This window comes from Peromyscus leucopus, chromosome 1, assembly GCF_004664715.2.
Source record: "Peromyscus leucopus breed LL Stock chromosome 1, UCI_PerLeu_2.1, whole genome shotgun sequence".
Lineage (NCBI taxonomy): Eukaryota > Metazoa > Chordata > Mammalia > Rodentia > Cricetidae > Peromyscus > Peromyscus leucopus.
The window spans coordinates 148,613,632-148,632,274 of record NC_051063.1 but is presented as its reverse complement, the minus strand read 5'-3'; the positions used below and the strand labels follow the sequence as shown (position 1 = coordinate 148,632,274).

Below are 18,643 nucleotides of genomic sequence, written 5' to 3'. Positions count from 1 at the left end.
AGAGGATGGCCCAGGCCAGGCTCCTGGGAGGACTCCAGGTCTGAGCTGTGGGTAACTCCAAGTCATTGCTTTTGCACCCCAGTGTGTTGTTACTATTGAAATCTGTCCATACAACATCTTCCCTTCAGATGAGCAGGAGGGAAGATTGCAGTTGTTTATGAGCCAGTGGTGGAAGACGCCATGGTGACACAAAGCAGGATTTAAGAGGGGGTGGGGAGGGTTGGGATATTCTTGTTGAAAACTTGATCACAACCAAGTAGGATTCTCCCTTGCTATGTAGTGTGCATTGCCTTGAGCCATGGAGCGCCTGTGTCCCCTTAAAGGTCCTTAGTGTGACCACTCCACATGTGAGGCAGGTGCTCCGGAGATAAACAATTACATGGTGTGAGGGCTGTGTGGCCCACCCCTTCCCTTGGCGGCCCCTTCTTCTTTGCCTGTATGCTGCAGCTGGAGGGTGACGGTCATGCAGCAGGGTACTGCTGAGCTGGACTGGGTCACGAAGCAGGCAGGATGTTTAGACGTCTAGAGGGTCCTGCTCACTCTTTTTTTGTTGTTGTTGTTGTTCAGTAGTTTCATTTCATTCACTGTTTTTGGTTTTTTTTTTCATTCATTGTTTTGGCAGGCTGTGTATGTGTATGTATCCTAAATTCTCACTCATGCTAGGCAAGAGCTGAACCACTGCTGGACACTGTCAGCTGCCATTATTTTGAAATTACAGTAATAAACACATGATATAAAATTTGACCTTGGGCCTATTTTGAAGTGAGTGTTCATTCAATGTCTTTTCATAAATGCTGTAGCCATTGCTGCCATCTGGTCCCAGCACATTCCCATTGCCTCCAAAGACCTCTCACCCTTAAGTAATCTTCCCTTGCCCTAACCTCCTACAACGGGAAATTTGCCTTCCATCTTTATGGATTCCTCTAGTCTAGATAGTTCAGTCTATGCTATGCTGTCCTGTTTGTCCGGCCTCTCCCTTAGCCTGCTTTAGGGGATCACCTGTGTTGCAGCAGTGTGTTGGAGCCTCATTCCTTTGGGGCTGCATGATATTGCAGGGGATGAGTGGAGCATGCCATACCCATCTCCAACCACTGATGGACGTTTAGGTTACTTCTATGACTAATGTCAAAGTTGCTTTGACTTACGCATGTATCAGTTTTCATGGACTTTTTTTTTTTAGCTTTATGGAGTGTATAGGGAGAACCAGAATTTCTGGGCTGTACAATCATCAGTGCTTATGTACAGTGGCCAGATTTGGCCTCTCCAATTCCCCAGGCCTAATCTCTAAAGGATAGTTTTCATTCACTGTAAATCTATTTATACCCTGGGTTATCCCAGGGAAGGTTTAAACTTGGCAAAAATGGTAAGTCCAGTTTCCATGCTGCATGTGGAATGTCAAGGGTAGAGTCCTCATTGCATATGTCCTGTCCTTAGTTAGAAGTGCCCTGAATAGTGCAGAACACATAAACACTCAAGATTGGCCACTGTGGACAGGACAGTCCCTTCACAAAGGCTGGCATGCAAATGTGAGTTTAGGACAAATGGGATTCTGCTCTGAAATGCATGGCAAGGCACCCTCCTCCACAGCCTGTACTCTCCCAGGCCCTATGGAAAGCCCACAAGCAGAAAAGCAGATGCTGTGTCCAGCTGGTTTTGCTGGTCTGTAGTGGAGAGGATCTCAGAAGGCCAGACCTCGAGTCCAAAGTCAGGCTGGAGAAAAGGCATCAGCCATCAGCCTCTGGAAGGGTGGCCAGACTGACAAATAGCACAATAAAGGGACCCTTTAACTTAGAGAGCTGATGTTGTGTCTAGAGTTTGGGTTTTACAAGATGAAAAGATGGTGATAATAATTGCCCAACATTATAGACACACTTAGTGATACTAAACTCTACGCACACATAATTGAGAGGGCACATTTTATGCAATGGAAAAACTGGAGTTCAGGCAGATGATGCGTAATTTTTAGTTTAATGTGTTTCATGAAATTCTTGGCATGAGCAGTGCATGGCCTTTCCTCCTCCCATTTACAGACCCACCTACAGATTTTATAAGACAGATTCTCTGACCAGCTGGTGGTCCCTAATGTGTCTGCCGTGACACTCTTAAGCCATACATCTCTTTGCAAAGGTGATCACCCTATCACAAGAATAAATACCTTGTCCCAGTCCCATTTCCCTCAAGGTAAATATCACGGTAGTGGCCAGAGCTGTAAAAGGAATGGAGAAAACGAATAATAGCATTTTTCCCAGAGCTCTGTGTGTGTCAGAGGGTGGTTTCTTGGAGCTTTTGAAAGAACATTTCCACATTCCTGAGACAGACCCTGGCAGATCATGCTTCTGTTTATCCCCACTCAGAGCTACCCTTGTGTGGCAGAACTGGCCTGACCCACTCAAGTTGGGTGGAGGAAGAAATCTTTGTAGGGATATCAGACGATTAGGGCAGGCTGGCTCTTTTTTAAAAAAACAAAGTCTGAAATAGTCTCCAGAGGACACAGTCGTCTGAGTCATCCATGAGCCCTGGGATTTGTCTGTGGCAGGGTCATGTTGGAGGGGGAGGTGTGACACAGTGAAATGCTGTGATTTCTCCAGATCTAAGCTGATGTTGTCTGTTCCTAACATGTTTGCCGTTCAGGAGAAGGCTGTTGTTCCAGATGGCGTGAGCTGAGTGGGTGTGAGCCTGTTTCCTGTGAGTTCATCTCAAGCAGTGTGGGTTATATTACTGGGTTTTCAGTCGAGTTAAGCCGACAAATCAGAATCGACACCTTCAAAATGCCAAACTTTATTTTGCACCAACTGGAGCCAACATATTTATTCAGATGATTTATTCCCATTAGTGTTTTTATTAAGGGTGTTTATCTCTGCGCTGAGCAGCTGTCCCTGGGTCCCAGCGTGATCACCCAGTCTGTGCCACACCACACACTGACTTGCTACCCCCACAACACCACAGTGGGGCTCCTCGTGAGAGCACGCTTCCCTTTACAGGCTCTGCACTAGCATTGTCTGTTCTTGGTGCATGGCTGATGGTTTGGGCCGCTGCCAAGGATGAGGACACTGTTGGTAATTGGAAGAGCCCTGGTCATGTCTCATTTTGACATGTGGCTAGCTGCTGTACCCAAGAGCTTGTCCAACAGGATCTAGGTAGCATCCTTACCCAAGAGGCCTGGATCCCCAAATTCATGTAGAACTCAAATCCTGTGAGCTTCCAATGCTGGTTCCCATGCTGCCAGCCCCCTTACCACTCCAGGCCCTGGTGGGGCTCATCACCAGACGGGTTTTCCTGAAGGGAAACATCACAAGCCCACCCTCCTCCTTCTTTGAAAATAAGCCTGGCTGTTTATGGAAAGATATGGTTGTCATGGTGTCGAGCAGCCCACTTGGGAATACATTCGAGGAGATGTTGACATGGAGGAGGGGTGGTACCTAGGGATGACCTTGCGTTTTCGTGGATGCCCCATACCGTAGCCCCACATCAAGCAGTCCTGGGGCAGGGCATAGGAAAAGAATTGAGACTTCTCCTGTGTCCCCTGGCTAAGTCATGAACTCTAGCCTAAAGTTACCCAAAGGCCTAATGGCCGGCCTGTTTCAAACCTGGGGGCGGGTTGGGGGCAGCCCCCTGTATTCCATTCCCTATATCTGGTATAAAGATTTCTCTATTTGTCTGTCTATCTATCTATCTATCTATCTATCTATCTATCTATCTATCTATCATCAGTCTATCTATCTGAAGTTAGGCACCACCCCAGCTGTAGCATGGGTGGTAGGTTCTTTGTGTTCCTTTCTCAAGGGCTTCTTGGGGTTGAGCGGGGCTGGTCAGCAGCAGGAGGCAGGGCAGGCCTGTAACAAAGGGAGTCTGTGCAGAAGCTCATGTCCTAGAAACAGGAAGATGCACTCAACGGTATATAAATGCACCTTCCTGGTACTGTGGTACTGTGTCATCATCCTACCACTTGCTGTTACTTCCGGGAAGTCCCGTGACTTACGGGGCTGCTCCCCAGAGTTGTTTGGTTTGGGTGGTGGCTTCAGTACCTTGGATCTTGCATCTGTCTTCTGCGTGGCATAAAGAACTGAATGCAAAAAAAAAAAAAAAAAAAAAAAAAAAAAAAAAAAAAAAACCATACCTTAAGGGTTAAATCATATTGTTTGAGGGAGGGAAGTTATGGGTTGAGATCGTATTTTAAGGGGAAATTGCGTTTCATGTTGTGTTTTATTTTTTTTGTCATAGTAGTAGGTTGACTCACTTGCATGTACTCTCACTCAAGAACCTAAATTTATTCTAACAATATGGTTTTTAACTCTTGAACACTGTGAGAGGAAGGTACCACCTTGGGAAATACTATATAGAATCATTCAAAAAAAAAAAAAAAAACAAACAAACAAAAAAAAACTAAAATGCATTCAGCATCTGCCCCAGTGCAGGTAATTGTGGATGTGGGTCCAAAGGAAACAAAACCAAAGTCTTAAAGACACCCCGCCCCAAGTTCTCAGCAGCATTACTTGGCATAGTCAAAGGGTAGGAGCAACCCAAGCTGCCTTCAATGGATGGATAAAAAGAGTGTGCCACATACATAACGTGGAACACTGCTCAGCCTTGGAAAGGGAAATTCTGATAGTATAACATGGATGAATCTTTTTTTTTTTTTTTTTTTTTTCGAACATTTTCTGTTTTTTGCGTTTTGAGCTCACTTGTAGCCAGGCTGCCTCGAACCACAGAGATCCGCCTGCCTGTTCCGAGTTGGATTAATGCGTGCGCCACCACCGCCAGGCTAACATGGATGAATCTTAAGGACATCGTGCTGAGTGAAACAGGCCATTCACCAACAGATAAGCACGATGTAGTTCCATATATCCCAGGCACTTAAAACAGTCCAATTCATGGATCCAGAAAGCAGAGTGAATGGAGGCTGCCATGACAAAGTTGACTGGGAGTTAGGAATTGTAGTTGCTATTAAACATTTTACCTTTATTTTTAGTTATTTGTATGTGTCTGTATGTGTCCATATGAGAGCCCATGAAGGCCAGAAGAAGGTGTCAGATCCCCTGGAGCTGGAGTTAAGGGCATCTGTGTGTGGCCCCATGTGGGTTCTGGGAACTGAACTCAGGGCCTCCGGAAGAGCAGTACACATACATAACTGCCCAGCAGTCTCTCCAGCCCAGGTTTCAGTCTTGTATTTTGAAGTGTGTCTTGGAATGGATGGTGGGGATGACGTACAACAGCCTAAATATACTTTATGCCTTTCAACTATACACCGAAAATAGTTCAGGTGGTAAATGATGTGCTTTATTAAAATAAAAATAACAGTAAATAGTAAAAGGTAAATAATTTAAAACTTTAGACATATAAAAGTATTCATATTCATTGTATAGCAATTTAATTGAATGTGTATGACTACTTGGACATGTGTGTATGTGTCCCTACACATGTGTATTTTAAGACCAAATTTCATTGAATATTCAGTTTTTTTTTAACCTGAGTTCAATTTTCTACTATATAAAAACATAATCAACTTTCTGGTTCCAGGTTTGCAATGGATTGGAGCAGCCAAGGAAGCAGCAACGCTCTGATCTCAATGGACCCACTGACAATAACAACATCCCAGAGGTAATTCCCTTCCAAAGATGAGAGTTCTGGGCCAGAGTTCTCATGATGGAGTTGCTGGCTGTGTTATGGTCAGCTCACTCTCCTAGTTCTTGTACCACCCAGGATCCTGGGGAGAGAAAGTTCAGATCAAGCCAATCTAGGACCACTATCTGAGGAAGAGATGTGGGGTTTTTTTTTTGTCCTGGGAGGAGGGGACTCACATATCCTGAGGACTCACAGCTGCATTGGGCACTGTTGGTGCATTGCTGATGGTGTGGGGGTCCCTGGTGCTCCCTGATGATGGTGTGGGAATCCTTGGTGCTCCCTAATCTGGTAGAAACTCAAGGGTAGCCTGGATTTCTCAATAGCAGAGTCATTGACATTTAGGGTGGACAGTCATTTTTTGACAGGCTTCCCTATGCTTTATAGGTGGTCTATGAGCATCCCTACCCACTAGATACCAGCAGCCACTACCCTGTACCTCAGTTATAACAACAAAATGTCTCCAGACATTGACCAATGTGCCCTTAAGGACAAAAATCATCCTGATTGATAGCTACTTGCCTAAACCAATAACATGCTTATCTGATTCAAATTAAGGCTTAGACAGATTACCTTTCCTCTCTGGGTAGTTGAGACAAGATTATCTAGCCCTATTGAAATGTTGTAGTCATCAATGGACTGGCTTCCCATCTCCTTTACTGTGGTCTTGAAGACATGCCCAGGAAATTCTCATGCCCAGTGACTTGAGAACCATTGAGCTGACTACTCTTAAAACTCCTTCCAGCTATGACATGCTAAGCTAGGGATCCTTGAGGACTGACTTGTGTGCTTGTGTGATCCTTTTCAGCATTCTGTGTCCCATAGAAGACCAGCTTGCTGTGTGGATCTGATTTCTTGGGAATACCAGCCATTCATGGGGTTAGACTGTTCCAGCCCAGGGTGGTATATATCTTGATATAGTTCTCATGAAGTCAGCCTTTTGCAATGATTATGTTTCATTATCTTTGTTATTTCTCAACAGACAAAGAAGGTGGCATCGTTTCCAAGCTTTGTGGCTGGTAAGTGACTTCAGATTTGATCTCTCGGGAGGCAGTTACACTTTATGTAAAAGCAAATGGTCCTTTTGTGTGTGGGTTTCCTCTGGAGACTCTTCCTTGGAAAGCACTGTTTCCAACAAGGTGCCCTCAGGCATTTGGCCCTTTGGGTGCTGCATTAGCTGTGGTGGAGAGAGGAGCTTATCTGCCTGATTCAATGCAATGAACAGCAAGGACCATTCATGTGTTTTACCCTTGCGAACTGCATCACAGACGACACGGAGGGCTGGATTAATGCACTGAGATGTGTCTATCTAAGTAGCTCATTATGATCTACTTTTCATCTGGGTGGTTATAATGACATCCAAATGCTGGCTGTTCCTTTTCACACCCCCTCTCACTTTCTCCTCCCACCCTTTTCAAGATTAGCAGCGCGTCTTCACATCCCATAAAGAGCAAAGCAGACTGACTTGATGGGTTGGTTCTGTGTCAGTGTTTGGGGTGGGGACACTCCTACTCGGCTTTTGATGAAGCTGACTTACAGTGGCCTCATGTAACAGGTATCCCCACGGGGTCCCTGTTGGGTCCAACATCAGAGCAAAGAACCTCTTAAGTAGGCCTTTTCTCTGCCAGGAGAATGTTTCTTGCCTCTAATGTGTTATAATAAACAATGTGAGTTTTATTAATTCTTTCAATAAGCTGATAATTAATTCTTATGAATATTTATAGGAGCAAAGTAAATGGATCTTCAGAAATGGCTTTAAACCTTTGCCATTCTGCTTTACATTCGTGGTAAATAACAGAAGCCTCCAAGTTCTCCTTTAAGGATGAGTTTGAACCAGGCTTAACTAGTTCCAACTGGTTCACTATGTTGACTGCTGTAACCAGCTTAATGCCATTTAATTTGGAAGATAATCAGTTTTAACTGCGAGAACTCTTATTTAAAACCCAAGTAGGCTAGACTCTATAATGCTCAATGCAAATAGGCTCAAAAGGGTTTTGCCCAACAATTTACTTGTGGCTTACGTGTATTTTTACTGGTTCCAACTGGCTCCAGCTGGTTTGCATTAGATCACAGTAGGTGATTGTTGTTACCTGGCTGGCCTTAGTTTTTCAGGGTCTTATGATTGGCAGGAAAAGACCACACCCCTCTTGTCACTCCATGGAGGGGCATGACTGGGTTCTGATCTGAAGGAGGAAACATCAATGAAAAACATCACATCTCTCCTTACTATTTTTCTTGTTGGGCTGCAGATAAAATGGGCACAACTCAGTCACAACCCTCAGGGCTCTGGGGTCTATGGACCTAAGAAACAGACTTGTCAACAGAGCATGGTTTTGTTTGGAAAGAATTTCAAACTATCTCTGGACAGGTCATGGTTAGCAGAGACAGCTGGGTAATCTTAAATCTGCAGGAGGTGGGGAAGGGGGTATTCCAGAAGCTGTCCATGTGTTCCATCTGACTGTATCACGTCGCTTTCTAGAAGGCTATTGTATTTGGAGCACCTGAGAGTGTTTCTTACCACGTCAGAACGAGATAGAGTCTTCATACCCTCTCAGATGGTATAAACTGCATGTAAACAGCTCACACCAGTATGGACCGCTCACACCAGTATGGACCACTCACACTAGCCTGGACAACTCAAAAATTAGTCCCAACTTAGGAGAGAAACTAATAGATCATTATGAAAATATGGAAATCTTAATCAAAAGCCCATCCCTTCATATGAGAGAATTCACATCCAACAAAACCCTCATGGACCAACAGTTCTATAAAACTACAGAAAGAGACAGTGATGAGTATCTGTCACAGGAAAAACCTAGACTATAATGAGCTTAGAGACGCATCTGGTGTTAGACACCTTTACCAGCTGGGATGGACTTGTGTGCACGGACCCACTTGACATTTGCTTGTGTAGCAGAGAAGCATGTGAGTGGTGTAAAGAAGTCTCAAGGGGAGCCACTGACCATTCAGTGACTGTAATGTTGGATTAGCTTCCTGGCTTCCCTTGGTCTCGTCTTCAGGCCTGTAACCTCATTGTCTGCAGGACTCTAGCCATTGTTTCCTGCTCCAGTAAGGAAAAGAAAGGAAGGGAAATGTCCAAACCAACATTGTTGTCTCTCCCTTCACGTTAAAGGATTTCTGTGAATAAGAGTGAGTAAAGGGGCTGGAAGGTGGTCAGTTATTCAAGTGCCTGCTGCGTAAGCATGAAGACCTGAGTTCGGGTCCCCAGCACCCATATAAAAAGTCATGTGCAGTGATGCATGTCTGTAACCCCAACACTTTTGGGGGGACTTGAAGACAAGCAGACCCCTGGAACTTGTTGGATGCTAGCTTAACCAAATTCATGAGCTCTGGGTTTCATGTTCAAAAGTAAGGTAGAATGCAATCATGGAACATGCTCAACACGGACTTCTGGCCTCCACACATACATGCCTGCATGAACACATACATATCTCTCTCTCTCTCTCTCTCTCTCTCTCTCTCTCTCTCTCTCTCTCTCTCTCTCACACACACACACACACACACACACACACACACACACATGGGTGAATATGTTATCTGTCTGAGAATTGTGTTTTCTATTATCTTTCTAAGCCTGTTCACCAGGTAACTAAGAAATAGTTTGTCAGCTCTATCAATGAGCAGCGTTGTTATGACAAAGATGCTTGGATTAGCAGACTGTGTCTAGGTGGGGGAATGTCAGCTCTCTCAGTGAGCCGTAATGCTATGATAAAGTTGGCTCTGATCGGCTCTGTATCTAGGTGGGAGTAATAATCATTGAGGGTATCATTCGCGTGATTCAGTCTGTCTCTTGGAGGGTCCCTGGAAGCTACATGTAAGTGGTTTGAGAACTACATGACCATGAGAACTCTTGGCAACAGGAGGTTTTTAAACTGCATGAGGTCCATTTGCTCTTCATAGTAGGTGCTTTGTATGCTCATAGCTGGGCCATCAAGCAGCCCTGTTAGACCAGCTATGGACAGTGCATGGACATAATTCTGTATGGATTCAGTGGAAGAGGCAAGTGATCAATAGCTCCCATCTTATTCCCTCAAAACAAATGGCCCTGTGTCTAGTTGAGGTTCAGGTCCCCCAAGAGTCTGACTGTTTAGGGGAATTTATTAGAAAACTTTAGGGGAATCTGGGTGTGATGGTACAGGCCTGTAGTTCCAACACTGAGGAGGCAGAGGAGCATGACATGTTCAAGGTCATCCTCCATAGCAAATCTAAGGCCATTCTGCACTTTATGAGACCATGTCTCAAAAACAAAACACCTCGAGGATCTCTTCAATGCACTTGTTACCTCTCATGGGCAGAACTGTGTTGTAGGAAGCCTCCAATTCCTCCCCATTTTAATGGTGGGTGAGTGGGGAACTGTGTACTGGGCTTTCTGTGGCAGCGGGGAAGGTCTAGAGAGGTGCTGATTGAACAAGCCCTCGTCTGCTAAACTAGTGCCTCCAGCCAGTGAGCATTTCAACCTTCTAGATGGAAGAGAACTGTGGTAGCACTAGTGGAAACCCATGAACTGTGGATTGGTGGCTGTGGAGCCCCCATGGGACTGGACTAGGCCCTCTAGACACGGAAGACAGTTGTTTGGCTTGAACTGTTTGGGGGGCACCCAGGCAGGGGGATCGGTATCTGTCCCTGGTGCATGGGCAGGCTTCTGGAATCCCATGCCTGTGGTGTGACACCTTGCACAGCCTTGGTGCAGTGGGAAGGGGCTTGGACCTGCCTAGGCTCAGTGTGCCGGGCTCTGTTGACTCCCCACGGGAGACCTCGATTTGGGGGATGTGGGGATGCAGGGTGGCTTGAGAAAGAGGGATGAGGGTGGGAAAAGGGAGGAGGGGATCTGTGGATAGCATGAGGAGTGAGTAGAAAATTTCTTAATAAAGAAAAATAAAATTAAATTAAAAAGTTAAATTAAGAGAGAGAGAGAGAGAGAGAGAGAGAGAGAGAGAGAGAGAGAGAGAGAGAGAGAACTGTGGTAGAAATGCTGAAGAACTGAGAAATAAATGTCTGTGAGGCCGTTGCTTAGGAGTGGACACACACGCCCTTCTCAGAAGTCTAAGTTACCTGGAAGCTTGCTTTTCTGGAAAGCTAATGGGAGATGGCCTTTCACTCTAGCTCAGGCCTTATTTCACTTGGGATGCTTGTTACGATTTCGAGAACAACAGTAAAACTTGAGTGAGATCATCTTCATCCTAACATTGACCAGGTATCTTAGGGTTTCTATTGCCGTGATAAACACCATGACCAAAACGACGTTGGGGGAAGGGGGTTATTCCAGCTTCCCACTCTCAGGTCACACGCCATCACTGAGGGAGTCATGGCGGGAACTCAAGGCAGGTATATGGGAGCAGGAACTGAAGCAGAGACCTTGGAGAAATGCTGCATATTGGCCTCCCCAGCCTGCTTTCTTATACCCTGCCAGACCAGCAGCCCAGGGATGGCATTGCCCACAATAAGCTGGGCCCTCCCACATCAATCATTAATCCAGAAAATGCCCCATAGGCTTGCCTCTATGCCAATCTTGTGTAGTCATTTTCTCAACTGTGGGTCCCTCCTCTCAGATGAATGTTGCTTATGTCAAGTTGACAAAAAAAAAAAAAAAAAAAAAAAAAAACAAACCAAAATCCTAGCCGACACCTGGGCATGGTGTGGCCCAGCCCCATGCTGTTTATTATGCCTTTTCATGTCACCTGACCAGTTACCCTACGAGGAATATGGACTTTCTGTCCCATGGCACAGTAAGGCTGAAGTAACATAGCTGAAGAGGGATAATGCCATGCCTGCACTTAGACCCATTAGTTCTTAGCCTGTGATTTCTGTCCAATGTGCCCTTGATAATGAGGATAGTTGTGGCTGTGGCTCGGTGGTTGGGCCCATGTTTGGCATATGTGAATCACTGAGTTCAATCCCAGCACCAGAAATTGATAGGTGGATAGATGGATGGGTGGGTGGATAGAAAGATGGTGAAAACCTGCATAAGAAGGAAGGCAACACCCAGCGGGTGCTTAGCTTGAGCCAGGCACGATTGATTTAAGTCTTCCAATATATCAGCACTTAGATATATTGATATCTAATATATCAAGAGTTGATATCCAATAAATTAACTCTCCAGTCACTCTAATAGCAGTAAGAGGTAGGCGTCATTTCAGAGGAAGAAATAGAGGTTCAGTGAGCGTGAGTCATTGACTTAAAGTCACCAGATATGGAGTGGCTGAATGGGGTTGGAACCCAGGCTTTGGTCTCAGCTCATCATCCTTTTGCTGAGCTGCCTAAGCAAAGCTTGGTATGCAACTGAAGAGGAATAGAAGACATACCATTCAGGTTCCAGGGGGTTCACTAGAGAAGAGACCTGCAGATGTCAGGAGACTCCTAAAGACTTCCATAAGTGATGAAAGATAGAAGGCACATTCAAGATGCCCCCCCCCCATTGCAGGATATGGTAGCTGGAAGCACATAAATCCAGGGTATATGATGTTGCAAGAGTTGCAGCCTGTGAACAAGCTTGTGTAAAAGTCCAGCTTGCATGTGCTTCTTAAAGCCCAAAGGTTGGTACACAAGCAATGGCACCTAACTGTGGCTGCATTAGTCCAAAATAACCAAGATCAGAAGCTCATACCCCATTCCTCACACTTGCTGCTCCTTCTGTGAGTGAGCCAAAGCTCTTGTGAGATGTCTGCAATCCCAGCACATCACCTTCAGCTCGAGGCTAGTCCTGCCATAATTCTCAGCCTCACGTGTCAGAGTCGTGAGGTTCCTTAATGATCCATCTATAACTTGTCAGTGTGCCACACCTGGTCTGCATGCTGGCCAAGAGAAAGAATGGGGACCCTAGCCCATGAGGCTTCTGGTCCTGCCTGAGACCACTCTTCTTCAAACCTTTCTTCTCTCAGGGGTTTTCACAGTGACAAAGCTACCCTATTGGGTGCTTGTGTCCAAGATTTCACTTGCTCTTAGAATAAACACCTGGGGGCAAGCCTGTCTAAGCAGACACCTGAATAGAGGTGTCCTCTTTGACTGTGAGGGGACAAGGCTCCTGAGATGGCATAGGTCTGGGACAGTGTTGACAGGCTGGGAATCAGGTGATTCTGTGGGACCACAAGAATCATGGGAGTTCAAAAAGGGGTTAGAGAGGCAAACAGCTCTTCTCTTTTACAAACAAGATCATTTTTATTAGCACTCAAGGACAGGTATTACACATGTTTTAAAATAGGAACTTTTATTGCTTAGCAGAGGCTTGAAAGAGTTCTTCAGGATAGAGTTTGGATCAGGCCAATATCCGGGGAAGCGAAAAAGAGTTCCCTCCAGAGATCCCAGAGGAATGTCTTTTTGTAGCTGCACAGTACAGAAAATTCGGTTCACACCCTGTCTTCTCTTTTGTGACTCCCCCTGAAGCTTCCTGGATGTACACCAGCTTACATACAGACTTCTCCTTCAAACAGATACTGCACTGGCCAAGTGGGGTCTTCGCCACGCACTCTCTTTTCTTAGTAAATGCTGGCGAGCACCCAGATCCAGCTGACTATTTAAGCAGTCATCCAGGGCATGGCCCGTGGGTGGGCAGTGGCGTTTTAACTAGTCTGGTACAAACCAGCTCTGGTTTCTGGCCAGCGCAGCAGTGAATAGCCTTGTGTTGGGATGTGAGTGTTCCATAGAAGCGCTCCTTGTATAAAGCAGGGTCAGCAGCTATATCAATGTTAGAGTGTGCTGACTTTGATGGGCATGGCTGAAGTGCCTTGCAGGAGGGGACAGTGGACCCGCCCTTGGTCCTTGTGCTGATCATTTTTATGATGTCGTGACCAAATATCCAAATAGACAACTTAAAGGATGAAAGATTTAATCTGTGTCACTCTGTCAGGGCTCCATGGCAGCGGGCCTGTGGTGATCGGGCATGTGGCGGGCCAAATCAGCTCACTGCATGGCAGACAGGAAGGAGAAAGACAGAGAGCCCTGAGGTTCAGCCCCTAGGAATGTGCCTCCTACTTTTTTTTTAAACTGGGCTCCACCTCTAAGAGCTTTCCTTACTTCCCAATGGTGTCAGCAAGTTATGAACTCACTGCTGAATTAACCCATTGATTGGGTCAGAGACCGTGTTATCCAGTCACCTCTCAATCAGTAACTGGGGGTCACCTTTCAGTCAGTGATTGGGGGCATCTCTCAATCAGTGATTGGAGGTCACCTCTCAATCAGTGACTGGGTCACAAGACTTTTGGTGAGACACTTCATATCCGAGCTATAACCACTCTGACAGCTGTTGATGGAAGTACTGACTTCACATTTAGCACACTGCACCCTCCAGCTCAACGTTCTTACCCCAGGCACAGGGTACACAGTGGCATCACATAAATTTTACATACGTGTCTTTCCTCGGAAGTGAAATCAAACAGAGTGCCAGAAGTTCAAAAGCTAAGCTGAGCCATTTGCGCCTCCCTCCTTCCCGCCTTTCCCGTGTGCTGCTTTTGTGACAAAGTAACTCAGATTTACTTACAAGAAGGAAGAATTTATTTGGGCTCATGGTTTCAAAACTTCCAGTCTGTGGTTGGTTGGCTGTGTTGGAGGACTGTGGTGAGAACTCCATGGCACAGGGCAGGATGAGATTCTATCTCGTGGCAGTTAGGATGCAGAAAGAGAGAAAGAAAGGGTTGAGGTCCCCAATCCTCTTCAAGGTCACCCCAATAACTGTTAAAGGTCCTGTTACTTCATGATAGAGCTGTCAGCGGGGGTCTTAGCCTTTAGTACATGGGCTTCCGGGGAACACTTCAGATCCAAATTGTTAACATAGCATTTGTGGGGCTGAGGAGACCGCTCAGTGGCAAAAATGCTTACTGCATAAGCTGAAGGACCCAAGTTCCAATTCTTAACAGTCACCTAAAAACCAGATATAGTGGAACATGCCTGTAGCCCCAGTACTGGAGAGCAGGCGAGCGGAATGCTGGAGATAGGAAATCCTGGGGGTAGGAGGCTTGCAGCCCGCTAGTCTGTCTGGAACCTCAAGTTTCCAGTTCAGTAAGAGACCCTGCCTCAAGGCATAAAGTGAAGAGCAGCAGCAACACAGGAAGACATTGAACATTGGCCTTTGGCCTCCACACGCACACATGGGTGCCTGCACCCACAAGTGCATACATACCACACACATATATACACACCCCCAAACTACAGGCAAACAAACAAACAAACAAAAAACCAAACAACCAAAATGTATTCTTTGTCCATTCCTCTACTGGATTTAACCCTTCCATTCCCTGAGATGTATTGGGATATAATTGGAAAGTACAAAATGTGTTTGTGAATATGCACATGTTTTGATATAAAAATACATTGTGATATAATCTCTACAGTCAAGCTAGTTAACACATCCTCCTCTATCACAGCCCCCTCCTGTGTGGAGTAGAGAGAGAACACTTATTATCTACGATCTTAGCAAATTCCTAGCCTACAGTCCAGGGGCTCCCCCAAGATACTCAAACCCCACAGATTCTCAAGTCCTGTATAGCCAGTGGTATAGAGCACACTTGGAATCTGTGCAAGTTCATACTCATGGGTGCCTGATTCCTCCCTGTGTGACATGCAATACCTAACGCAGGTAAATGCTGTACAAGTGGTTTTCATGCTTTAGGGGATAAGAACAAGAATACATGTCTGTATGGGTTCAATAGATACAGCTAAAGATCATTTCAGTCAGCGGTTGGTTGAACTGAAGATCGGGACTGTGGACCTGGTGGTGGTGGTCAGTAGTCACCATGCTGTATGCTGGGTCGGCAGGGTTCACTGTCTGTGGCTGAATGTTGTTATACTTTGACCAATATTCCACTTAAGCCCTGGCCTTTATGTTTCTTATGGACTCATGCTATCTCTTCACTTGAAAGAGGTGAGCTCTTTGATTCACATTGGGAAGTTGTCCCAGGTTATCCTCATCTATACTTCGTGGTTTTGTTTGTTTTATTCTGTTTAGACAGAATTTCACCCTGTTGCACAGTCTAGCCTTGAACTTGGAAGTCCCCTATCTCAGTCTCCCCAAATCTCCCCAGTGCTAGGTTCACAGGTGTGAACAGCCACACCCAGACTGTGTTCTCTACACACACACACACACACACACACACACACACACACACACACACACACACGTATATACTTTGCTGAAATTTTATGGGTTCAAATGATCAATCTTCATTTGTAACTTTTAAGTCCAGCATAATCCTCTCATGGTTCAGATTATTTTTTTTAAAGTTTTCATCTAGAACTTTTATATATTTTTTAAAAATAAATCTGATAGATCTGCAAAGTTTGGGTGTATAGATGCAGACAGAGGTCACATTTTGAGCACCCTGTACCCAGGCAGCTGGCTGGCTGTGGCAGAACATCATCGGTATGGAGGGCTCTGCCTTCGCTGTATTTTTCTGGCTCTGGGTCCATCTGGGGATGGTCCACCGGGGTCCCAACTGAGGCTGCTTTCCTCATGGGATTTCCATGCCTTTTATAATTTGCTGGGGCTTGTGTGTTTCTGCCACCACTGTTCTTTTTCACATCTTCCCCGGAGACTTAGTGTGGCTCTTTTTCTATATACGGTTTTTGGATCAGCTTATCTAGTTACACACACACAAATTCCTTTTGGCATCTTTATTTGGCGTCCGTTCAGTTTATCTAGTTAGAGGAAAAGTGTCAGCTCTACAGCGTAGACATCTCTGATGCCCAAAGAGGCTTCTCATCCCATCAGGTCAAACGTATTTATCTTTAAAGCTTGTTCGGAAACTCTGAGGCATATCCTTTTCATTTATCCTTTGGTCTTTTATCCCACTTGTTGTTTTGGTAAATGTTATCTTTCGCTTCGTTACATTTTTTTCTGACTTGTTTGTAGGTCCAAAGAAACCTATTGATTTTTTTTTTAATTAAATTCTAAACCATTGGTTTGGTCAATTTTCTTAGTTTTATTCCCCGCCCCCCCCAATACATTTTTATGTGTGTTCTTGGCTCTTCCCTGGCTTAGAATCATACCATCTGCAAATTAAAATGTCTTCCACTCTCTCCTTTCTTGTTTTCTACCAACTCTTGCTCTTATCTCACTAAACTGGGTAGAAAATAAGGAACAGTGTTATATAATAATGGGATGTGCCCACTAGTTTTGAAAGATCCATCCTTTTAATTTGCTATAAAATGTTCACATATACAGAAATTAGAAAGAAAATCATACTCATCACCATGCACCCTCACTGGCTCCAGACTCCCAGTGCCCACCTTCTCGTGACCCGTAGTCTTAACCTCCATCCCCGAACTCTCCCTGGTTTTCTAAAGCAATCCTATTTTTCCTTTAACTATTTCAACTCTGTATCTCTAAAATATGGGAACTCTATTGAAAAACCATTGCAATGTTATTGTCACAACTAAAAGAAAGCTAGCAGCCATTTCTGTGTGTCATTCGGTGCCAGCTTGTGTGTGCATTTGCCCATGCACAGGGTCCCTCCGACAGAGATCTAAACCAAGTTCTCTGTGAGCCTGGCTGATAGATTTTATAATTCTCTTCTGCCTCTTACAGATTCTCCACTCATCTGTTTGTTTGTTTTTTTCCTCTGATTTTCTTTCTGTTGACTGTCATAAAACACTGTGACCAGAATCACCTTAGGAGCAGAAAGGTTGATTTGTTTTACATTTTCAGGTGACCGTCCTTCATTGAGGGAAGTCAGAGCAGGAACTCAAGCAGGAGCTTGAATCAGAAGCCATGGAGGAGTGTGCTTGTTGGCTTGCTCAGAGACCCCACACCTACCCAGCTTTTCTTATATAACGCAGGACCACTTGCTTGGGGAACGCACTACCCATAATGAGCTGGTTCTCCTCCATCAACTAGCAATCAAGACAAGACTCCACAGACATGCCCACCAGCCAATCTAATCTAGACAGTTCCCCAAGGGAGGCCTCCCAGTCATCCTTTCAGATGACTGCATCAAGTTGACAAAGCTAACAATATCTGCTTTCTTCTTCAGTCTTGATGATGCATTGTGGAAGTCTATTCATCCTGTGGCATTTTTTTTCAGCACCCTGGGCTTGGTTGGTTGCATCTTGAGGGTGTCTTCTGCGTGGCCCTCTGTCCATGTCCAGGAAAATGGTCAGGGTTTAGATAGAGCCCAGTCATAATAAGTTTGATTGCTTGGGCAGAGCTTCATAGATAGCATTACATCTGGCTATCTTTCAGTGTCTCTCTTTCAGTGATTTTTACCAGCAATAAATTATTGTCTAGATCCATTTATTGGTTATTCTGATAGAACCGTTTTCCCTGTTGATTCTTTGAACTTCTATCCAGACAAACTTTCCCTGATTATAGTGCACGCAAGAAAAGCTGGCTGTCTTGAGTTCTTCTCTTTAACAATGTTTAAAATAATGAGTTTCTCTATCAATCTATATAGGTTAACAGTAGGCTTAGGGACTGGCACTGGGCATCCTTGGTTGCAGCCTGGTGGGGTGGCCCTGAAGATGCCGTGCTTATGGATATTTCCATGTCTCTAGCCAACTGGCTTTGTGCTGTTAGTCCCTCAGTCTTATGACCTCAATATGTTCTAAAATTCTGGCACAATTCAATGTTATTTTTGTCTGGGAATGGAATCAGTTAATCCTTTCATCATGGAGCTAGGTGGAAATACTGTTTAGAGACCATAATCTGGGTGAAGTAGGGGCTCCCTGTGGAAGAGCTTAGGAAGTGAGCACATATGGTATGTATGTGTGACAACGATCTCCTGATAGTTACAGCCATGCAAACCCCTCAACCTGACCATGAGATGGGAAAAGTGATAATAGGATATTGCCTGCAAAATTAGGTTTGAGAAAAATAGGAAGAGAGTGGTGTCTGCCTCACTCTATCTTGCTTGTTCTCTAAGGGAGCCAGGCTGCTCTGTTGTGGTCCCGAGTTGCCCTGCAGAGAGGCCAGCAGGCGAGGGAGCTAAGTCTCTGCCAACAACCATGGGAGGGAACTTGGAATTGGTCTTTCTTGTTCAGGTCTAATATTGTAACAGGCTTCCCAGCTACCTTGACT

The 18,643-nt window shown here is 45.1% G+C and overlaps 1 protein-coding gene across 4 annotated transcripts in view; it reads left to right on the top strand.

Moving 5' to 3' along the window:
* The window catches only part of Apba2 (amyloid beta precursor protein binding family A member 2), a 232,879-nt gene that overhangs the window by 185,029 nt on the left and 29,207 nt on the right, over positions 1-18,643 (top strand). For all 4 annotated transcript variants that reach the window (XM_028872838.2, XM_028872834.2, XM_028872835.2 and 1 more), the window contains exons 5-6: positions 5,518-5,598; positions 6,602-6,638. In XM_028872838.2, coding sequence (XP_028728671.1) covers positions 5,518-5,598; positions 6,602-6,638 — 118 coding nt within the window. The remainder of the gene's footprint in view (positions 1-5,517; positions 5,599-6,601; positions 6,639-18,643) is intronic.